Source organism: Rattus norvegicus, chromosome 20 (genome assembly GCF_036323735.1).
Source record: "Rattus norvegicus strain BN/NHsdMcwi chromosome 20, GRCr8, whole genome shotgun sequence".
Lineage (NCBI taxonomy): Eukaryota > Metazoa > Chordata > Mammalia > Rodentia > Muridae > Rattus > Rattus norvegicus.
Window position 1 is genome coordinate 3,924,083 of NC_086038.1, and position 22,487 is coordinate 3,946,569.

Below are 22,487 nucleotides of genomic sequence, written 5' to 3' on the forward strand. Positions count from 1 at the left end.
CTAGTACTTCAACTGTGGCACAGCCAAACCTCTAGGTTGTGATTTTTCTTTCCTTAGACCCCTGTGGCCAGTGGGTGCCCCAAAGCTGTTCTCCCACCAGGTGGCAGCCCACACACAGTTTGCTTTCCATCCACTTCTGTTCCCTCAGCCCCACAGTCTTCAAAAACAATCACCGGATGGTTTATTACCAAACCCAACATTTATTGAGAGCACAGAAAATCAGTTGGCAGAGGCCCAACTTCAATGAGCGAACTGAGGCCAGGCTCAGTGGGGTAGGCCAGCCCTGAAGTCACTCACTCCCAGTGAGAAACCAGCTCTGGGAGAGGGGCTGTAAACCTTCCAGGCCTTACTGGGGTCCTCCGATGGGGGAATGTCTGAGGGGCAGTGCCCCGGCCTGGATTTTAACAGTCCTCAGGTGTTGATGGGGGGCAGGGAGCTGAGGTCAGGGAGCAGCTCCGGGTGGGGGTCCAGACGGGCCAGGCGGCTCTGCTCCAGGGCGATGGCCTCAGCTGAATGCTTGCACTTCTCAGAGCCACACTGGCAGGTGAAATACTTGCTCTTGATATCCCAGAACCGGTCGCCGTAGTCAAACCTGGCAGAGGAAACACAGGACCTCTTGGAGCACGGATCCAGACACTCAAAGCCCATCTCAAAGAGCCACGGGAGCCCCCTCTCTAGGAGGGAGCCACTTCCTCCCGCCCAACCTCTCCTCCAGATGGTCTCCAAGCCCTTGTTGGGTCTGTTGACTCACACTCCCAGAGAACTGTCATAAATGCAGGCTTCTGGCCTACCAGCCGTGTGACCAGAATCTCCAGAGGCTCTGTGGGAGGTGGGATGCAGCCCAGGGTCTAGTACACTCTCCAAGTATTCAACCATCCTAGCCCCCACCCCCTTCCTTGTTGTTTGTTTTTAAGATAGGGTCTCTCTCTATGCCCCTGGGTGGCCTTGAATTTTGTGGCCAAGTGATAACAGGGCAGACTGGACTCCTCTTTTTGTCGTTTTCTTTGACACAGGGTCTCACTCTGTAGCCTGGACTCTCTGTGATCCTCTTGCCTCAGCCACCTGAGTGCTGTGATCATGAACGTGTTATCCCCGACACCTGCCTTGCACTGTTTGACAAGCCCTCCCAGGGGACACAAGATCACCAATGGCTGCCCAGGACTGCTGAGACTGCTCACCCCAGCTCCTCCCCGGTCCGGATGTCCCTGGAGCTGAAGAAGGCGATGCGAGGGAACCGTAGGTCTTGATGCAGCATGAAGACCCGAACAGGGATGATGTTGGGGTCGCACAGGTGGTTAATGAAGCGGCTGATGTTGCCATAGTAACGGGCATCAATGCAGTAGACCTCACCATCCTGGGGAGTGGGGCACACAGTGCTCTTAATGCCCACCTCTACCCACTTGACCAGCTAGTTTTCCTTCAGCGACACCCAGTCCCTCCACCCAGGTCTCCACTCCCAGATGTCCCAGGTGGCTCCAGAAAGCAGCCTTTGGTAGTGAGGACAAAGGTGCTGCCTTCCCACCTTGTTGTCTAAGTCGAAGAGGTAAGAATCATCCTCTCTCACGTCTGCCTCGGCGTCGGAGATCAGCTCCCCGACGTACCTATTGGACAGAAACTGGTTCTGCGTGTGAGCGGGGCTCCGGGTCCCACCTCCCACCCAGGGGGAGGGAGCAGGACACAGTCCAGCCACTGGGGGTCCCCCTGTGCAGCTGGAACAGCAGGTAGGCAGGAGGTGGGGGTTGGGAGGAAAGAGCCTGCAAGACCTGCAAAGGCATGGCAGGAGATGTTGGGGGAGGGCGTAGGCCCGTGTTCTGGGGATTAGCATCCCTGGTGGCAGGCTGGGTGGAAAGTTCCAGGTTTAGACATGGGGAGGTGTCAGAACACAGAATCACACAGGTGGTGGGCCCAGGCACAGCTACATCAGCCGTGAGGATGCCCCGTGTGGCTGGCAGAGAAACTGCACAACGCAAAGACAGACATGGGTGTCTGAAAAATTCAGGGAGCAGAGAAAGAAACCTTGGAGGGAGCAGGTGAGAGGGTTTCTCTGCTCTGAAGGCCACAGGAGACCTAGGGGAGTCTAATGGCCACGGGGAGGAAATTCACAGGAAGAAGCTATTCTCTGCTCGACAAAGACGATTAAGGCTGAAAGAGGTTAAATAAAGTGGCCGGGGACATACAACAGTGCACAGCTCACACACAACAGTGCACAACTCAAACCCGGGTCGTCTGCCACAGGCCACATCTAGGCAGTGTGCAATAAAAAGGGGGGACATGATGTCTGGAATACACGCACTGGGTGGGTGGAGACGTGCATGGTGACAGGGAGATCAGGGGTTCAGGCAGAGCGGGCCCCATCTCTGTCCTCAGTGCAGGAGGAGCAGCAGGCAGGTCAGAGTGGGGCCTGGGTGTCAGCAGGTGTCAGCCACGGCCTTAGCGTGAACTTACTCGCAGATGAACGTGCCCTGGGGAATGGTCTGCAAGGCACGGACCCCCCAGCCCATCTTGGCCGTCCGGTAGAGCTGCAGCCGCACCCTGGAGGTGGAGAGGGAGTCACACTGAGTGTGGGACGCCTGGGAGGGCCCCAGGGAAGGGGAGGCGGAGGCGAGGCAGGGTGCCGGGGCGCGCGCCTCACTTGATGCCGCTCTGCACCACGCGGTTCTTGCAGCTTCTCCAGCAGGAGCATGCCTGGTTACACTCAAAGATCAGGGGGGGCTCGATCTTGTTAAACTCCTGGAGCAGCCGCCCGTCCTGGGGTGCGGAGGGAGGGGACAGTGGTTTCTCTGTGGGGCCCATTTCAGCTGCCCAGGACCCAGAGGACTCCACAGGAAACTCCACTCTGACCCCAGCCCAGAGCAGGAGAGGACGGTGCAGAGTCTGCAGGCTGAGGTCAGAGACCAGGAAGTGTGCAGGCGGGCACCAGCGTCCATTTGCATATACGTGAGCAGAGAGGCCCATTGCATTCCTGGCAGGGCACCAGGACTTCCTGCTACACCCTGTATCTCTTCCCCAACAGAGCAGGGTCCTGGCTCCTTGGTGGGAGTGGCCAGGTGAGGGACACGCACCTTATCATACCAGCATCGGATGCTTAGCTGGCCACACAGGCAGTTGGAGCTGGAGCAGTCGTCAACACACGTGCAGTGCTGGGCGGGAAGGAGTGGTGTGAGTGAGAGGGCTCTCCCCTGGAGCATGGGTTCGTTTCAGGACGCTGGCTGGTGACGGTCCCAGCGAGAGGGGGAGTCTTCATGTGCCCCAGTGTGGAGGGACTCCCACATCAGGCTCCTTCAGCCCCTGCTCCCTCGAGCCCGGTGGGGCCTGTGTCTCACCTGCAGGTGAGTGATGTTTCGGTCGATGTTCATGGTGGACGTTTCACAGTTCTCGGAGATGTACTTATAGTCCTCTGGGCATGGCTCCCCATCCACGCCATTGACACAGGGAATGGGCACATTCTCATAGCCTCGGGCTACATCCCTACAGAAGGGCAGTAAAGTTAGGTAGGGGCCGGAGCATTCCTGAGGGGAAGCTCAAGGATTCCTCCGTATAAGGGTGCTGGGGTGGTGGCACCTTTAATCCCAGTGCATGCGGTGAGACATTCTTGAAAACAAAAAAAGGGAAGTTAAGACACCAGGGAAACAATCTCAGCTTAGAAATAATTATGTCCTCAACATCGCACAGGTTATCTTTGTTTCTTGGTGAGGCCCAACAACATTGTGCATGTGAGGCCAATAAACACTCTACTCCAGCCCCGGCCCCGGCCCCGGCCCCTTATATTCCTCTGTGAGATACAGCATCATATAGCCTGCTGGCCCCAAATAGCGAGATAGCCAAGAATGACTTGGACTCTTGACTCTCCTGCCCTAGCTCCCAAGTGGCTAGGATTAGAGGTATATGTCATCACCCTGCTGGACTCTGGACTTTTAAATTTTAGTTGGAGGCTGAGCCTTGGTATAATGCCTCGCTTGGCTGGCCTTAAAAGTGAGACCATGGCCTTCCCGCTTCCTTAGTGTAGCACTGACACAGACTGCAAGCACCCAGCTAGCACAGGACGCACTAGTATTCCTGCTCACCTGAAAAAACATTTTCTCATTTTACGTGTTAAGAATACTTTGCCTGCACTTCTGTATGCACCCCACATGCACGCCTGCTGCCCGCAGAGGTCAGAAGGAGGCATGGATCCTCTGGGTCATGGATCTGAAGTTACAGATGGCTGTGAGCCACCCTGTGGGTGCTGGGAATTGAACTCAGGACCTCTGGAAGAGCAGCCAGTGCTCTTAACCGCTGAGCCATCTCTCCAGATCCCTTTTTTACCCCCCCCCCCCCCCCCCGGAGCTGAGGACCGAACCCAGGGCCTTGCCCTTGCTAGGCAAGTGCTCTACCACTGAGCTAAATCCCCGACCCCCTTTTTTAACTTTTTAACGTGTTGCCTCTTCCTTCCTTTCTTTGAGACACTCTCATTCTGTAGCTCTGGCTATCCTAGAACTCAGATCCATCTGCTACTCCTCCCCAGTGCTAACATTAGAGGTCACAGTCCTTTCTGGCAGAGTGATGCACTCCTTTTAATCCCAGCACTAGGGAGGCAGAGGCACAGGGATCTCTGTGAGTTCAAGGCCAGCCTGGTCTACAGAGTGACTTCCAGGACAGCCGGGGCTACACAGAGAAACCCTGTCTTAAAAAAAAAAAAAAAAAAAAAAACCTCTCCTCAAAGACAGTGAACATTCCTGGTGGCCTCCAACCGCTCCCTTCTTGAGACAGCATCTCACTGTGTAGCCCTAGAGCCCAGAGATCTGCCTTCGCCTCCCTCCAGAGTAGTGGATTAAAGGTCTAAACCACCACGCCTGGCTTGAGGACCTTTCGCGCTCACACAGGATACAGTGTGGAATTAAGGTCAGAGGGCAACCTTCAGGAGGCAGCTCTCTCCTGGTGGGTTCTTGGCTTGAACTCAGAATGCACATTCAGTAGTTGGGTTGCCTCACACTAGCCTTGCGGGGTTTTTTGGTTTGGTTTGATTTTCCTTTTTAAGGTCTGAGTCTCAATAATAACAAATACTGATCTCCAACCCGTGGGCTCAAGAGGCAGGTCTTCCTCCAGCCTTCAGAATAGGAGGGGGTCACAGGTGACACCCAGCTCCTGTCTGAAATTCTTTTTTTTTTTTTTTTTAAAAAGCTTTATTTATCTTATGTTTATGAGCGCTCTATCTGCATGTACACCTGCAGGCCAGAAGAGGGCGGAAGATCCCCTTTCAGATGGCTGTGAGTCACCATGTGGTTGCTGGGAATTGAACTCAGGACCTCTGGAAGAGCAGTCAGTGTTCTTAGCCTCTGAGCCATCTCTCCAGCCTGTCTGAAACTCTTATTTGGGTATCTGCCTCAAACTCACAATCCTCCTGCCTCAGCTACCTCTAAGGCTTGGAAAACATGTCCTTTTCTTTATTTTTCTTACATATTTATTTATTTTTCATTTATTTTAAGAAAGATAAGGTCTCACCATGTGGCCCTCCTTGGCCTGGAACTCACTAATACATACAAACCAAGCTGGCCTCAGGTTCAAAACAACCAACCGTCTGCCTCCTGCGTGCTGAGATTACAGGGGTGGCCACCACACCCTGCCTTTAGCTTTTTTCAGGTGTGCGACTGTGCCATGCTGTGTGTTCGTAAGCCAGAGAAAAACATGGCTCTCCAGGGACTGCACTCAGTTTGTCAGGCTTGGTTGCAGGTTCCCTTGCCCACTGAGGGCCCCTTATTTCCACCTCCCTTAGAGGCAAGATGATTGTAGGAGCTACTGGGACGTCCTGCGTCTGGCAAGGGGCCTGAGACTGAAGACGTGGAGGAGCTGTGGCATCTGGGCTGCACTCACCGGCAGATGATCTTCTCGGTGCGGACAGCCCGGTTCCCTACCCCGAGCCTAAGCTTGCGATTGAGCTGCAGTGCAAACCACACATCGGAGCGCTCTGGGGTCAGATCCCACGCCGTGTCCCCTTCTTTGTTCCGAAGCTCAGGGTTGGCTCCACGGGACAGGAACAACCTGAGAGGGATAGAAAACCTGAGTCAGAGACTGGACAGTGGGGTGTGGGTGCCGGGAGTGGGGTGTGGGGAGGTGGGTCCGGAAGCTGGGGCTTACAGAACGCAGTCATGGTAGCTCTCCCTGGCGGCTATGTGCAGGGGCGTGTCCCCGTGGTAGTTGACAGCATGGAGGTCGCACTGGGCATTCAGGAGGACCTCGGCAATAGCGGCACTACCCGTGAAGGAAGCCCAGTGCAGGCAGATGTTTTCCTCCTGTGGAGGTGAGGGGCAGAGATCGGGTTGCAGGTGACAGGATCGGGGTCCCCCTGCTCCCCACCAGTCCCCCCAGCTCCCTTGAGTGCCCCTCACGTTGTCGGTAAGGGTGACGTCGGCGCCCCGGGTCAGCAGCATACGGATCACGTCGATGTGCTTGTGCTCGGCTGCCCAGATGATGGGTGTCCAGCCCCCACTGTCCTGAGGGACGGAAGGAGGAATGGAATCAGGGCCCAGACTTGCTGGCCAGAAAACGGAAGCTGAGGGGCACCTCTGGGAACAGCCAAAGCCAGAGCATGGGGCATTCCACAGATGCACACCCTCCCCACCCAGGCTCAGCGGGGTCCTCGCTGGATGAGCTCAGAGGTTAAGAGGAGGGACTCAAGTTCCATGAACCAAAGAAACGAGGGAAGCAATGTGAGCGGTGGGAGAGGGTCAGAGCAGCTGAGGAAGAAGTGAGGACTGAAGCCCAAGGGACGGCCAAGGGGCCTATGTACAGGAGCAGCGGCCAGGCCACCGACCTGGGCATTGACGTCCACCTGCCCTGTGCTCAGCAGCAGGCTGACCATTTCCAAGTTCCCAATTTTGGCCGCATGATGGAGACAGGTAGAGCCATCCTCTTCCTGAGGGAGACAGGAGCCAGTGAGCCCTTCGGCTGGCACTTGGTGCCCAGGCATCCGTCCTCCCTCCCACCGCCGGGCCCCGCCCCGCACGGCTCCGCCCCACACCTTGCTGTACACACAGCCGCCCAGCTGCACCATGTAGCGAGCCACCTCCAGGTGGTTGTTCACCACGGCCTCCATCAGCGGGGTGCGCTGCTGCTTATCCACGGCGTTGATGTTGGCTCCTGCCTGTGAGGAGGAGCAGGAAGGCTGGCACCAGGGACAGGGCATGCTGCGGAGGGGGCTGGACAGCGAGGCGGGGAAGGGTCCCCACGACCGACCTGTAGCAGCACGTGACAGATCTCCACGGACCCCTTCTGGGCGGCTGCGTGCAGGGGCGTGCGCTTGCTCTGCTGGTCGCTCTGGAAGTTGGGGTCCAGGTTGTCGACTGCAGGCCGAGAGGAGACAAAGCAGTAAGAGGGCTGGGGACGGGACAGCCCTACATCTAGGGAGGCGTCCCAGGACCGCCCGGTACGCAGCTGCGCCAGCCCCTCAGGACTAGAGGAGCACTCAGCCTCGGTTCTGCGGTTCTGCGAAAGCTTGTGAGCTGCGCACTGGAACAATGCCCATCACCCACAGGACACCACCACTGCCATCAGCGAGAGGGCCACGTGACCTTCCTCGCTATACAAGGCCTCAGTTCCCCGGGTGGGAGGGACACTCACGCAGCATGAGGATCACCTTCTGCAGCTCCCCCTGCTTCACCGACAGGTAGAGCTGCCGCGGGTGGAACCGCAGCTTCTTCCTCCTGCCCGGGGACGGAGGGGGAGAAGGTAGGCTGCTCAGATTTAAGTACCGATAGCAGCACCTGCGGTTCCGGACCAGTCGTACCCTGAAAACAGCACCAACTCACCTCTCGGACTCCTGGATGACCAAGGCTTTTTCCAGGGCTTCCCGGCCTGGCCCTGGGGGCAGACCCACAGCTGAGAGGCAGCCGCCATTAGGCAGAGTCAGAGAAGGCCCCGAGCTGTCAATGGTGTCGGCCAGGGGATCACAGGGTGGGCGCCTTGGCTCTCCGTGTCCTCGCATTCGGGCACTGTGGGAAAAGGGTCTGAGGTCTGGGGGGCAAGGGAATTAAGATGGGGAAGGGGCGGGCCGGGGAGGCCAGTACCTGGGCTGGGAGGTATCCGCTCGCCCTGGGGCGTCGTGTGCCAGGGGTGGCGGGGCAGGCGCCACAGTGCCAACCGGGGGTGTTCCCCCATCGCCCCGAGGGATGGTCACCTCCTGGGCCTCTGAGGCGTCCTCCCCACAGTGGGGACAGAAAACCATCCCATTGAGCTGGGACACGCAGGCCTTATGGAAGCGGTGAGCTACACGGAAGTCGGGGTGACACTCCAGGAAGGTGCCCTGGGAAAGGGAGACAGCAGTCACTCCAAGCTCTCTCTTGCTGCTCAGGCCGCCCATCTACCCCAGTGGCCACTCACCGCCGTGCAGAAGTAGCCACAGCCTGGGCAGCAATGGTGCTTGACCATGCGGGCTCGATGGGCCTCACACAGTACCATCAGCGCCACACGGCTAGACGGCCGCATGGTCTCCCGCTTCAAGATGGCGGCATTGCAACCCAGCAGCTAGCGGTAGAGGAAGGTGGGGGTATGAGGGTGAGGCACGGGCCCAGGCTAGTTCACCCTGGGCCTCCTAAGCCAACAGTACCCAGACTCACCTCTCCGTCCACACTTTCGGTGGCCATACACTTGTGTCCTGCTCTCTCGCTGATGCGGTCAATCTTGGGCGCCTCCATGCGGCAGCTGCAGAGGGGCAGCTCCTCAAACCCACGCTCCGTCTCCAGCGAAGACGTGTCATTGGAGACCCCTTAGACAGGAAGAGACAGAGACGATGGGGGACCTTGCCCCTCACCCACTGGAAGGGTCCCCTCCTTCCCGCCCCGCCACCCTTTCACATTCTAGAACCCCAAAGCCTGGCACAGGACACCCCGGCTCTGGCAGGATTTCCCTCCACCCCCGTGGGCACCCCGATGGCTCCCTATCCCGGAAGTTGGTAATTAATTACCAGCGTGGTTGGGGGAGAGGGTCCCCTCGCTGGGCAGCTCCAGGGACCCCAGAGGAACCTCCATGTACTCACTGGGCCCTGAGGAACCCACACCATTCACTCCTGACACAGAGACAGAGAGAGTGAGAGTGGGGGCTCACGGGGCCTGGGCGCGTGCGCACATGCGGTCTACACAGTCAACATGCTCGAGCATCCGAGTGTGTGCTCTCTGGGGCCAGAGGAGGGGACCCGGGAGCAGAGGGGCCTTCTTACCTCTGGGCTCCTTGGCCCTCGGAGGCTCTCGCTTCCGCCGTTTCCTGGATGGCTTCACCCATGGGCTGTCTTTCCGCCATTTCTTCTTGGCCTTGCGTCGGCCGCTAGAGCCACTCTGTGGAAGAGGAAGATTCGAGAGCTCTGCTCCAGGCCCAGAACAGTCCCCGACTCCTCTAGGTAGGCCAGTCCCTCCTCTTACCCTGTCTGACTGGTTGCCCGACTCCTCATCCTCCTCCTCCTCTTCCTCCTCCTCCTCTTCCTCCTCTTCCTCTTCTTCTTCCTCCTCTTCCTCCTCCTCCTCTTCACTCAACTGTTCAGCTAGAGCTTCGACTTCAGACTGAAAGAGAAAAATTAGGCTGGGAAACCAGCAAACGGCAGCCATCTCCTTCAAGAGCAAGACATGGTGAATCCTGAGGTCCCCAGTCATTGCCACCCCACCAGGGAAACTCCAGGGGGTGGATCTGGGCAGGGAAGGGCTGGATAGGGACCGAGGTGCAGAGCGTGACACAGCAGTGAAAAGGGCTGGGTTTAGGAAACACACAGACACGACTACCCACGGCAACCAAACCACTCTATGAAAAGCTCATGAGGTGTGGAGGAGGTGGTGACAAGGCCTCACTCAGGAGGGTAGTCCTGGCCACTACCTAGAACTCACAGAGATCCCACACCTCTGCCTCTGGAGCGTGTCAACATTTACCAGTAAAAGAAATGACCGCACAACCCACACAGGTTCCAGCGACAGGCAACAGGAAGGAAACACCTGTACCCACTTCCACGTCTTCTTCCCAAAAACTAGAAGAAAGCACCAGACACGCCTACAGCCCAAACATGTGGGAGACAGAGCGGGGAGGAGGACCAGAAGCTCAGGAGCTGGGGCTGGAGAGACGGCTCAGCGGTTAAGAACACTGTGGCTCTTGCAAAGGGCCTGGGTTCAACTCCCAGCACCCACACGGTGGCTCGTACCTGTCCGTTACTCCGGTCCCAGAGTACCAAGGCTCTTCTGACTCCCAAGGGCCCGAGGCACACACTTGGTACAATATACACGCAGGGAAAACCACTCATACACGCTAAAAAGCAACCCAGACGCTCAGGGTCATCCCTGGCTACATATCAAGTCTGAGGACAGCCTGGGTTACACGACCGCACCCCGAGACAAGCGGCGTATTAGGCACTCGAAGGGAATCTCACCTCTAGAACTGTGAACAGCTTCATCAGCTCACAAGCAAATAGGAGGAAGAAGCAGGTGCTGCAGAGGCTCAAGGCCAACCAAGGCTACAAAGTGAGGCTCTGTGTCAAGCCCCATCCTCCATTAAAGCTTGCCTTTAATCCCAGCCCCCTGGAAGGCCGGGGCAGGCGGACCATGAGGAGTGAGTGAAGGTGTGGCCACTCCAAGGCCACTCGGTAAATGATGAGGCCTCAAATTATTTAAGTAGCAGCTCAGTGCTCGCCATGAGAGGCCTTGAGTTTAACCCCAAAGTCAGCAAAAATAAAGCAGAGGCCTGTTTGGAAGTGCAAAGAGAAGTCGCTTCCACACAAGCAAAGCCCTACGACTCGCTCTGTCCGCGTGTGTGCGGGTGGCTGGCTGTGTGTTGGGGCTCACCGTTCTTCCCTTTTCTGATCAGTGGAAAGTTTCCACAGCGGAGTGTTAAATAAATGAAACAGGAACCCGAGGGATGGGGGGATGGCTGAGTGGGAAAGTGCCTGCCGCTCTGGGGTGAGATCTGAGTGATCTTCAGACTCCTCAGAGGTCACAGAAAAAAGCCAGGTGCTCACCAACATAGCCTGCCTGGCAACACACACCTGACTACTGTGCTTGCCAAGCGAGCTCCAGGTTCAACCTCAAACACTGGGGGAAGCATTCTGAAAACTGAACCCCATACATTGTAGATTAAAATCCCCAGAGTCTACATCGAAAGAGAGCCAAGCCAGAGATGCCGTCCTCTAACCCCAGATGAGTACCCGCATGCACGCACGCCACACGTGCGCGCACACACACACACACATGCACACACACATGCACGTACACCACACTGGCGCACTCATGCCCGGAATACATGCTCACACACACATGTGCACATGTGTGCGCATGCACATACATGCACGCACGCACACGCGCACATGGTGTATGCAGTATATGCCTTTCATCCCAACACTAAAGAGGCAGAGGCAGACAGATTTCTAAGAATTTGAGGCGGGCTTGGTCTACTAGTAAGACCCTGTCAAACAAACTAAACTGGCCAAAAGCGAACGAACAATACGAAGGGAGCAAACAAGCCGTCAGAAGCAGGGAGGAGACCGTCTTGGAAGGAGAGGAGCAGAGATGAGAGAAGGAATACAAGAAATGGTTGCAGGGGTTGGGGATTTAGCTCAGTGGTAGAGCGCTTGCCTAGGAAGCGCAAGGCCCTGGGTTCGGTCCCCAGCTCCGGAAAAAAAAAAAAGAACCCAAAAAAAAAAAAAGAAATGGTTGCAGACATGGTGGGGCACTGAACTAGAGGGTTCGTATTAAAGGGGAAGAACAGATTAGAAAGGGAGACGTGAGAACAGCACACCAGCACACCTTGCTGTCAGAGTCCACCCGCTCATCCACAGAGTACGCGTCATAGTACAGGCTGAAGTCATCGCCCACCACCGTCTCCCACTCCTCCAGAGGCCTGGGCTCTCCCTTCTCCAGGATCACTTCTCCTGAGCCCCCAGCAGAGCCCAAGTCCTCTGACTAGAGAAAAGATCACAAAGTCTGAGGCTCCTGGCGTTGACCCACCAACCCCCTTCCCGGCCCGGACGGGTCTTCCTCTCCAGCTCACCAGGCTGCCCGAGGTCAACTTCCTCCGTTTGGCCACATCTGGAAAGACAGAAAAGTGAGGACTGAACTCTAACTCCTGGGACAGAATACACCAAGCCTCCTGGAGTGTGTGTGGGGGGAGTGGAGTCGACTGACCTGAAGTCACCTTTCCCAGATGCATGTCGTCACTCATGCGGAAATGCTGGACTTCAGGGGGCCGCTTCTCAGGGACTGGAGGCTGGAGCGTGAAGGAACAACTCTCGGTCAGAGGATTTACTCACCCAGGCTAGGTATGGTGGTCTACCTCAGCACCGTTCACCTCAGCACCCTGGGAGGCAGGCAGATCTGAGTCCCAGGCCAGCTAGGGCTACAGAGGGAGACCCTGTCTCGAGAACACACAGAACACCCAGCGACAGAAAGGGGACCTGGACACAAACGGTGGAGGTGGTGGTGGTAGGGTGGAACAGACAGACGGACACCACAAGGACACTGTGCTAAGCGAAAGAAGCAAGCTACCAAATTAAAGTTACCAGTCTGCTCCCTCAGCCTGGGGCCCAGGTGCGAGTGTTGTGTCTGGCTGTACCTCAAAAATGCTACCCAACAGAAAAAATAAATAAATGAAAATGCTACCCGAAGGGCTGGAGAGGTGGCTCAGTGGTTAGAGCACTGACTGCTCTTCCAGAGGTCCTGAGTTCAATTCCCAGCAACCACATGGTGGCTCACAACCCTATGTAATGGGATCTGACGCCCTCTTCTGATGTGTCTAAAGACAGTGACATTGAACTCATATACATAAAATAGATAAATTAAAAAAAAAAAAAGAAAAGAAAAAAAAAGAAAAGAAAATCCCTGGACAGAGGGATATAGGAAAAAGCATGAACAGAAACCCACAGGTCGGGGGCTGGAGAGATGGCTCAGCGGTTAAGAGCACCCAACTACTTTTCCAGAGGTCCTGAGTTCAATTCCCAGCAACCACATGGTGGCTCACAACCATCTGTAAAGAGATCCAATGCCCTCTTCTGGTGTATCTGAAGACAGCTACAGTGTACTTATATATAATAAATGAATAAATCTTTAAAAAAAAAAAAAAAGAAACCCACAGGTCTCTGACGTGGAGCCATATGCATTGGCTGCTTATCCACGGGTCTTCCTGAATTTGTGCACTCCATGTGTGCAGGGGCTGGAAGGAGGCCGGGAGGAGCCACAAGACCCCTTGACACTGTGGCTGTGAGCGGCCATGTGATGCCGGGATCTGAACCAGAGTCTTACACAGGACCACCTTTAAAAGATGTGCCTGGGGACTGGGGAAATCGCTTAGTGGTTAAGAGCACAGACTGCTCTTCTAGAGGTCCCAGGTTCAATTCCCAGCAACTACATGGTGGCTCACAACCATCTGTAATGGGATCTGACGCCCTCTTCTGGTGCTTCTGAAGACAGCTACAGTGTACTCATATACAAATAAATAAATAAAACAAATAGAATCGAGATATCTTTAAAAAAAAAAAAAAAAAAAAAAAAAAAAGGGGGCTGGGGAATTTAGCTCAGTGGTAGAGCGCTTACCTAGGAAGCGCAAGGCCCTGGGTTCGGTCCCCAGCTCCGGAAAAAAAGAACCAAAAAAAAAAAAAAAAAAAAAAAAAAAAAAGACGTGCCTAAGCAAGGCAGTCTTTAAACTGCCGATGTTGACATTCATAAGCACACCTGACCACCAGTCATCCCTCCCGCCACAGGGCTCAACCATTTCAAAACCATCAAAACCATCACGAAAAACCAAAACCCGGGGCTGGAGCGATGGCTCAGCGGTTAAGAGCACTGACTGCTCTTCCAGAGGTCCTGAGTTCAATTCCCAGCAACCACATGGTGGCTCACAGCCATCTGTAATGGGATCTACTGCCCTCTGCTGGTGAATCTGAAGACAGTGTACTCATATATAATAAGTAAATCTTAAAAACAAACAGCTACAGTGTACTCACATAAAACAAACCTTAGAAAAGAAAACAAAACAAGCCAATTAAAGAGAGAACATCGGGCCAGCAAGATGGCTCAGCGGGTAGGCGTGCTTGCTGTGCAAACCTAAACCTGAGTCTGACTCCCTGGATACCATGAAAAGGCAGAGACCAGGCTCCGCAAACATGTCCTCTTCTGTGCCCCTCCCCCGTTCCACAAGCACACTTAAAATAAGTGTTCTTTCAAGACAGGGTTTTCCTGTGTAGCCTTGACTGTCCAAGAAACCAGGCTGGCCTTCAACTGCCGGCCTCTGCCTCTCAAGTAATGGCACTAAAGTCGTGTGCCACCAACACCCAGCAATAGATAAAACTCTAGAAGTCTGTAATCAGTCTTAAACTACCGATACGGACATCCACTAGTCATCTACAACGTCTCTGTAAGGAAGAGACGCCTAAGTCACACGCAAATGTTGATAGCTTAGCTGGCCTCTGCCTCTTGGCTGCTCTCATAATTTTATGAGGGGTCTGAGCCTCACACACGGCCTTCTGTACCAGAGGAATACAGTCCCACCATGATGAGGTAATCCCTTTCCCAGAAGCACAGCAATGAGAGCAGTTGGAGAGGTGGCTCAGTGGTTAAGAGCAAGGGGGAGACCCAGGTTGGGTTCCCAGCACTGACTCACAACTCCTTCAAACTCAAGCTCCAGGGGATCCACCACCCTCTTGCCTTGAAGGGCACCCCAGACACACACGGTGGTTCTCAGACATACATGCAGATTAACCACCCACAAGCATAAAGCATATGTTTTTTAAAAAAAAAAAAAAAAAAGGAAAAAAATTAAATGCAGAGGCTGGCTCAAGACGAAATCCTTGGTATTATAGCAAGTTCAGTCAGCCCGAGCTACATGAGACCGTCTCAAAAACAAAAATAAAATAAATAAAAGGCAGGTGTGTGGCACCTGCAACCCCAGGAAGTGGGGGACAGAGCAAGGTGGACCTCTGTGAGCTAACCCAACCTAGTCTACAGAGCCAGCCACCTAGGGCTACACAGCGAGATCTTATTACTTACACACACACACACACCCTCCCCCCAAACAAAATAAGCCCCTCAAAACAAACAACAGCAAAGCAAACAAGACCCAGCCCAAGCCACACTTAAGGTGAGTCAGGAGCTTTTAAAACTTTGCATAATTTTGACTCTGGGGTTCTTGTCACCCCCCAAGGAAGAGTTCCCAGTAAGAACTTTATCTGGTTTGAAAATGGTCTCAAAGTAGGGATTTAAAAACAAAACAAAACAAACAAACAAACAAAAACCCTTCCCTAGGCGCTTGCTCAAAGGCAAAACAAAAACAAAACAAAACAAAACACACACACACACACACACACACACACACACACACACACACACACACAAACCGGGAAGGCTGATCAGCCCGGTCATTTGTATAAGTGTAATTATAGGACAATAACTACATAATTAACTCTACATCTGTCAGTCTCCGCTGCTGACCACCCCTCCCCCAAGAACACAAACTCCAGGAAGCCGACAATTACTCCGCTCACAGAAGCCCAGCCCAGAGGCTGACACTTGGTAGCCTATTGGTAAATTCGAAAAAAAAAAAAAAAAATCTGAATACAAGAGGTCCGGAGGCTAAATCCCGGAAGAAAAAAAAACCACCAAAAAAACCCAAAACCACCAACAAAAACAAAACAAATTCCCAGCCAGACTCCCCCAGTTTTTCCACCCGACTTCCACACTCTCACCTGTCCGTTGCTAGGCTTGGACATGGTTTTCCGAGCTCGGTGTACTTTGGGCTGCCCCTCCTGGCCGGCAGTTGTTGCCGGAGGGGGCTCAGGCCCAGCAGTTGCAGCTCCCTGGGCCCCAGGCATGCTCAACAGCCTCATGGCCAAACTCTGGACCGAGGGGGGCGACTTTCCTGCCCCTGTCATTGACATTTTGGCCCGACTGGGACAGGCACCCCCCTTGCTGGGGGAAGAGGGGAATGACTTTGTGGCATGGCCTAGAAAAGAGGCAGGCAGACGGGGGTGGGGGGGTGCAGGGTAAGCAGAAATGCAGAAAGCCCCCTTTACACCCCCTCTCCCTCGCTCCCCAGCCTCTCACCCAGCAGGATTCGACCCCCATCTCCCTCCAGGTTCTCGGGTTCCTCCCCGATGAGCGGTGTGGCCCCGACAGGGGTGTCAGCCCCCTCATCGCCGACGGTGACAGTGACAGAGGCCGGAGAGGAGGGGCCGGTAGGCTCCAAGGAGTCGGGGTTGGCCTTGGGAAGGGTCTCCTCACTATGAGAGGTGTCCCCCAAAGAGCCATGAACTGTCGGGGAGGGGAAAAGAAAAAGTTCAGGGCTCCAGGCTGCCCGGATCCCGTGTTGGGGGTGGGGAGGGTGGAGGTCCGGTCGGGCCTGCCCGGGCCGCACTCACCTCTCTCGGCGGCTCCTCGGGGCTCCTTCTCCAGCAGCAGCGCCCCCATCTCAGCGGGGGCCTCCCCCTGGGAGGGGAGACAAGGGACCGGAGGGCCGGTCAGCCCGGCAGGCAGCTGGGGGGCCCAAGACGCCTGGGCCCTGGGCAGCGAGAGCAGGCTTCGGGGCCTACCTCGTCCACGGTGGGCGCCCCCGCGACCCCGGCCGCGGCCGCCCGTGGGGGCCGCACGCCCCCGCCCCCGGGCCCGCATCAGCCCCCTCCCTCTCGGCAGACCCCGCATCTCTGGGGCCGGGAGCAGAGGAGGGGGAGGGGGCGGGGCCTCGGCGCCCCGGCCCCGCCCCCTCCTCCCGGCTGCACGCGCCGCTCCCCCTTTGTCCCCCAGGCCGCGGGGACCCCGGCCACCAACCCCTGCAACGCCCGCTGCGCCCCAGCCCGGCGGACGGCCCCTCGCGCCCCTCGCGCGTGCTCCCGGGGTCGCGGTGCCCACCGCCCACGCAGGGGCAGCGGGCGGCGGCACGTGCGACTCGGCGCCCACTCCCCCCACCTCCCACCCCCTGGTCCCCTCATCCGCCCCCGGTGTTGGCCCCCTGGTTTGCTGCAAGTTCGGCTCGGGCCCCCCGGCCCCGTTGCACCCCCGGAGCATTGCACGAGCGCGCGCTTCCCCCGGGCGCGCGCGCGGGCATGCACCCGCCTCTCCCCCTCCCCTTCCGCACCTCGGCGGCCGCCGCCGCAGCAGCTCCCGCCGCCGCCGCCATCGCCGCTTGCGCGGGGGGCCGAGCCGGCGCGCGGCCGCCCCGGGTCACGTGGACAGGGAGGGAGGGCGAGAAGACGCCTTAAAGGAGCCGCTGCGGGCCTTTTGGACATTTTTGCCCCCCAAAATGGCCCTGGAGGTCCAGAACTGGGGTTGTAGGGGAGAGGGCGTTCGTTCCTAGCCTCGGCTCCGCCGGGAGACAAGGGTGAGGCCCGACTGGGCTGTGGCTTCCCTGTCCCCGCCCGGTTTGGGTAACACGTGTAGCCTGAGCCTCTGCAGCTGCCGCGTGTGTCTTTCTGGTTCTGAGCCGCCAGATTGAAGGCTGGCTCTTAGTTTTAGACTCTAGTGCACAAGAAGGGGCGACAGAGACTCTCGGAAGACACCTTTACTTCTGGGTCAGTGTGCTTTTGAAAATCTGGGAGGGGAAATGTCTTCTGTTGCACTAGAGATGACAACTGAACGCAGCGGAGGCCTCGAGGGCGACTACAGTCTATTGACAGTAACTATTTCTGCCCAAATACCATCGGGGGCTCATGGTCCAGCTGACAGCTAAGCGTGAATGGTGGACACGGCAAGTATACAAGCCCTGAACACTATCGAGGGCACCATCCCTGTCCAGGCATTAAGTCCTGAGCAAAGTTGGAAAATGCCTGCATTGGTTTTACACACAGTATTAGACAAGCAGGTAGTTATGTTACTGGGCCCGAGGCCAATTCGGCGTCTTCTGGGAACTGTAGTTCTCTTTGGATTTAAAAAACTTTTCAGAGCTTTCTGGGAAATGTAGTCTTCTAGGTAATGGACTGTAAGTTGAGCTGGTATTTCGACTTTCCTTAAAATTCGAACTGATGCCTGCTTGCCATCTCTGTGGGTTCATTGGCCACCTGTGGTCCATGGCTTGCACTGCTACCAAACCCCACAAGGTCTACTCCAGCACTGGGGCTGCCAATCACTCGTGTGATAAAGTTTCTGCCAAGGTGTTTAGGGCGTGTTCCTAGTCTCTGCTTGAGAGCTGGACTCCTTTTGGCACCAGACTGCAGTTGTTAGCGCTGGGAGAATCTATGGTGAGTAGTCACACACATGCAGTTGCCAGAATATAAAGGAAAAAAATGTGTTTTTGGTTTTTTTTTTTTTATTTTTGTGGAAAACAAAGAAAAACTAAAACCCCAGACTCCAGAAAAAATCCTAAAAAATACGTTTTCTTAAAAAATACTGTATAAGTCTCTACTCCTCTCCCTCCCCCAACAGCCCCCTCGTGTCCTTTTTCCTAAGTGCCCTGCCCCCCACCCCTCCGCTACTCACTGCTCTCCCTACTGTACCCCAATGTCTCATTATCTACCCAGGTTGCCCACCCTGTTCTCTTACCTGACACATATATCACTTTCCTTTCATTTCCAGTGAGCTTTGTACTGTCCCACTTCCCCAGCATGCAAGATTCGCCTCCCCTCCTTTTTCTGGGACATCATACTTGGGTCACCCTCCTCTCCCTTCTCCCTGTGATCTATTCTAACCAGGAACAAGTAAGCTGCACCCAGGCAATCCCCCTACAACTCCCACCCCCACCCACCTCAAGAAACGCTAGACTCCTCCCCCCGAGGCAGCTTTAAGCTTTACCCAGGGAAGTGCTGTACTCCAAAACTTTCATCATTGCTTGTTTTTCCCCCCTTCCTCCTCATCGTTTATGCACCTCTTCAATAAAAGAAATCTTTCTTTGGGACCCCATATTCCCTCAGCCATGTCAACCCTGTCTCCGGCTCCATCTTTTTCTTCTGCTCTTTGAGGCAAGGTCTCTCTCCAATCCTCCTCCCTCAAAATGTATGCCTGCCCCAGAAGCCCCTCCCCTCCCCAATTCTGCCGGGCCCAGGAACCCCCCCAGCCTCTTGGCCCTTCAGCGGATGAGGACATTGATCTCGGCCACACCAGCTTCCAGCACGTTCTCGGCTGTGGTTTTGCCATGCTGCTCCTTGAGGTGCCGCCTGATGGCGGGCTTGTGGGCAAAGCGCACATCACAGTAGGAGCAGCGGTAGGGCCGCGCTCCCGAGTGCAGGTTGAGGTGATCGTGCAGCGTGGACTTCTGAGTGAAGCACTTGCCGCAGATGCCACAGGAATGTGACTTAACGCCACGGTGGACGTTCATGTGGCGGTTGAGGTTGCTGCTGTGGTTGAACTGCTTGCCGCAGCGCGGGCACATAAAGATGAAGTGTTGTGCGCGCATGTGGAAGACCAGCTTCTCCACGCCCTGGAACACTTCCGGGCATTTGGTGCACTTTATGTTCTTTAAGGGGTTTCCACTTGAAAAGCCCCCAGGCAGAGGTCCCCGGCTCCCCCCTGCCCCCAGACTGCCCCCCGCCCCCCGGGCAGCCATGGCCACCGCTGCTGCTTCCACTAGGCCTGAGGTGGCCCCCACACTGGCCCGGCCTCCTGGGATCAACAACAGGCCTTCCCCTTCTGCGTCCTCTGACAGGCTGTAGCAGGCCTTCACCACACCTTGCGGTGGGGCGACGGTGTTGGGGGCCACACTACTCTGGGCCAGCTCTCCCAGGTGGCTGCCCACAGAGGCCCCGATACCCAGACCCCCTGCTAGGCCTCCTGGGGGTTTGAGCCTGTGTGCCACTTCGAGGGCAGACTCCACCTTGACGATGCAGATGTCAGAAACATCCTCGTCCTCATCCTCATCCTCCTCTTCCGCCTTCAGCTCTAGGTCCTCGTCCAGAGGAAACTCCAGCTTCACCGGTCGCAGGAGCGGAGGGGGTAGAGGAGGTGGCGGCGGGGGTTTTGGAGCTGGCTTTGGGGTCCTGGCTGGAGGGAGGAGGGACTTGGTGGCACTGACACTGCTCATGAGGCTAGCCTCGCTGATCCCATCTTCTTTAAGGCCTATTTTGGGCTCAATGAACTGGCTGAGGGCATTCCTGCACTTCTCCACCACATGCTCCATTTGCAGGTAGGAGGCTGCTGTCAGGTAGTTCACGATGTCCCTGACTGCGAACTCCAGGGCGCCCGTGTAGCAAGAGAGGAGCAAGTCCGCCACAATACGCGCGCTGTGCATCAGTGAGACCTGCAGCTCAGAACTGGGGTTCAGCAAGAACTGGTCCCGGAGGAACGGTGAGCAGGCGGCCAGGATGACCTTGTGGCCACGGAATTTGAGGCTGTCAGCCACGATGGTCACATCGCAGAACCGCTCCTCTGCACGGAGCTGGTTCATGTTCCGCAACGTTGCGGCCTCGTGGCCAGGCAGCTGGAAGCGCAGGACTTCCACCCCAGAGGCCATTGTGGCGGGAGTGGACTGCCCTGGGTGGGAAGGAAACGGGTCAGAGACAAAGGTCTCTGGCTGTCGGAGGCCAAGGCTCCAGATCCCTCATCCCTACCTCCCTAGTCTTGGCGCGCCTCCCTCAGTTTCCCCAATTCCAAGGAGGCGCGGTCCCTCCGAGGAGGGAGGCGTGGTTCCCGGGGGCGGGGCAGCGGCGTCCACACCCCCCAGTCCCGCGGCCCGCGCGCCCATGGGAGAATGGATAAAGGGGTGGGTGGGGGGAAAACCAGAGGATTGCAACTCTGGGGTGGCCCCTGGTTGCAGGCTCTCCTCACCCGCCTCGCTCTAGCCTGGGCCGCGCTGCTGTGAGTCCCCCTTTTCACGTCCTCCCACCGCCCGGACAGGTCGTGCACGCCCCCCTCCCACGCGCAGATCTCCGTGGCACGCCCCCCCACCCAGACTCACGACCCTGGGTGCACGCGCCTCTCACCTGGCCCGGTTCCGCGTGCTGATTTTTCCCCCCTGGTCCCCCACCCCCCCGGGGCCAGCGACGCCCCCCACACTCGGGCAGGGCCGGGGCAGCGCGCAGGCGCGGGGGTGCACGGGGCGCGCGCGCGGGCCGGCTCCGCGTGGGCGGGAGGGGGAGGGGCGGGGGCAGTTCGTGCCGAGTGTTCCAAGGCCCCGCGCAGCGCTGCGTCCTCGCGGACTCGGGGCGGAGGAAGAGGGGAGGGAATTAAAGGAGCAGGATTCCCCCTCCCCGACCCCCCTTTTCTCCCCCGACACCCCCACGCGGTTAAAGGGCTGGACAGTCGTGCCTCCCCTTTGGCCAGGATTATTTGTCCGCCAGAGCGGAAATACGCTCCACACCCCCCCCTATTTCACGCTCCCCCTCCTCTTTGCCTCTGGGTCCCGCGGCCCGTCTGCGCGTGCGCGCCAAGGCCCGCGCGCCCGGCCCCGCCCCCGGCTCCTGGCGCCCCCCCTCCCGCGCCCCAGCGCGTCCCCGCTAGCCCCGCCTGCCCCGCGCTCCCCCACCCCCCGCCAGCGCGCGCGCTCTGGGAGCTGCGCAATCTGCGCGGCCACCTGCTCTCCCGCGAGGCGTCGCTCCCGCCCAGCTGCGTGGGCTCGGGCCACCTCCCAGAGCCTCGGACCTGCTGGTGGCCTACGGATCTTTGGATCACTGCTGCCCTCGGGTGCATCCTCTGTTGAATATGTGCACAGTTCCTCAGGACACACTTCCAGACTTTTCCAAGTCTTCTGAAGCTAGTGTCCACTGTCATCCTACTGATCTAAAAGAGAATTTCACTTTCCACAAAGCCTGGTGAACCAGCGTTCCCAGCTTGCCCGGCTTAGAGCACACAGTTACTTAAATCATCCTTCTATTTCATCCATTCCGACTTCTTGCCAAGGCCAAGAACTCCGCTCATAAAGCAGACGATTAGGCATTTCACCTCCGCTGTGTAATTAACCCTGGGACTAACCCTGCAAATTGTGCAATTATTTATATTGGTATTAATGTACCAGCTATAATTTTCCCTGCACCCACTCCTTCCTTCCGTTCCACAGCATCTTATCCAGAAAGTCGCTCCCCAGCCCTAGATATCCACGATACTCTGCGCCTGGCTTTCATTGTAACTCCTAAGAGGATGCTATGCAGCTTGTTACCCAATGTAGTCAATAACTGGTTTCCCCTTAAAGATTGTTACTTCTTGAATACAGGAGTTAAGTTATGGGCTGTGTTTTGCAAATAAAAAGCCAGACAATAAATGGCTGAGTGTTAAAGTCATTAGCTTTCAGCTGGACCAGCATCCACCCGTACAAAGTCCATTCCTGATTGAATGGGGATACCCCGTTCCCGGAGGAGGCGCAGGGAGAGAGCGGGAAGGCCATACCTTAGCTGTGGATTTTAGGGGGAGCATAGGCCTTTGGTGTGCCTTGTTTAAAGCCATATTCAATGTCTAATGCACAAGGGAGAGAGACCTTGGGTGAGTCAATTCTCTGAATCTTGGTGTCTTTACCTTTGAACTCAAGGTCCTGAGTGCTTACCAGGCTGATGGAGGTTTCTAGGGAGCCTCACATACACTGAACAGATACACCCTGGATGAATCTGTGGTAACGTTTTGTTTTGTGTTTTGTGTGTGTGTGTG

The 22,487-nt window shown here is 56.4% G+C and overlaps 3 protein-coding genes across 13 annotated transcripts in view; 1 reads left to right on the forward strand and 2 right to left on the reverse strand.

The window, feature by feature from the left end:
* Positions 1 to 180: 180 nt before the first annotated feature.
* On the reverse strand, positions 181 to 17,156 carry Ehmt2 (euchromatic histone lysine methyltransferase 2). Of its 11 annotated transcripts, none has more exons than XM_006255958.4 (28): positions 17,062 to 17,156; positions 16,349 to 16,415; positions 16,035 to 16,241; positions 15,677 to 15,933; positions 12,126 to 12,207; positions 11,992 to 12,029; positions 11,748 to 11,903; positions 9,390 to 9,527; positions 9,191 to 9,305; positions 8,939 to 9,040; positions 8,592 to 8,740; positions 8,356 to 8,499; positions 8,043 to 8,278; positions 7,785 to 7,967; positions 7,597 to 7,679; positions 7,213 to 7,319; positions 6,998 to 7,120; positions 6,791 to 6,892; positions 6,366 to 6,470; positions 6,115 to 6,269; positions 5,851 to 6,018; positions 3,324 to 3,468; positions 3,063 to 3,140; positions 2,633 to 2,748; positions 2,446 to 2,532; positions 1,523 to 1,601; positions 1,179 to 1,354; positions 181 to 592 (listed from the first exon to the last, which is right to left on the reverse strand). In XM_006255958.4, exons 1-28 carry the CDS (start codon positions 17,101 to 17,103, stop codon positions 412 to 414), a joined length of 3,621 nt encoding a protein of 1,206 aa, XP_006256020.1. In that variant the 5' UTR covers positions 17,104 to 17,156; the 3' UTR covers positions 181 to 411. The 11 variants fall into 11 exon arrangements, with proteins under 11 accessions (XP_006256020.1, XP_006256019.1, XP_006256021.1 ...); XM_006255957.4 differs by having other exon boundaries at positions 7,597 to 7,709; XM_006255959.4 differs by lacking the exon at positions 8,939 to 9,040.
* Positions 17,157 to 18,219: 1,063 nt separating this feature from the next.
* Zbtb12 (zinc finger and BTB domain containing 12) lies at positions 18,220 to 21,066 on the reverse strand. Its single transcript, NM_001134991.2, has 2 exons — positions 20,834 to 21,066; positions 18,220 to 20,384 (listed from the first exon to the last, which is right to left on the reverse strand). The coding sequence occupies exon 2, from the start codon at positions 20,362 to 20,364 to the stop codon at positions 18,985 to 18,987; it is 1,380 nt and encodes a 459-aa protein (NP_001128463.1). The 5' UTR covers positions 20,365 to 20,384; positions 20,834 to 21,066; the 3' UTR covers positions 18,220 to 18,984.
* C2 (complement C2) overlaps positions 20,640 to 22,487 on the forward strand; it is a 30,285-nt gene continuing 28,437 nt past the window's right edge. The window contains exon 1 of the mRNA XM_063278949.1: positions 20,640 to 20,708. The gene's annotated coding sequence lies outside the window, so the exon portion shown is untranslated. The remainder of the gene's footprint in view (positions 20,709 to 22,487) is intronic.

Coding starts and splice junctions, on each gene's coding strand:
- Ehmt2 (XM_006255954.5), bottom strand. CDS start 16,991: ATGCTCCGGGGGTGCAACGGGGCCGGGGGGCCCGAGCCGAACTTGCAG. Junction 7,320..7,596: donor GAAGGTGATCCTCATGCTGC/GTGAGTGTCCCT, acceptor CTCGGCCTGCAG/TCGACAACCTGGACCCCAAC. Junction 593..1,178: donor CGGACCGGGGAGGAGCTGGG/GTGAGCAGTCTC, acceptor TTCCTCTGCCAG/GTTTGACTACGGCGACCGGT.
- Zbtb12 (NM_001134991.2), bottom strand. CDS start 20,364: ATGGCCTCTGGGGTGGAAGTCCTGCGCTTCCAGCTGCCTGGCCACGAG.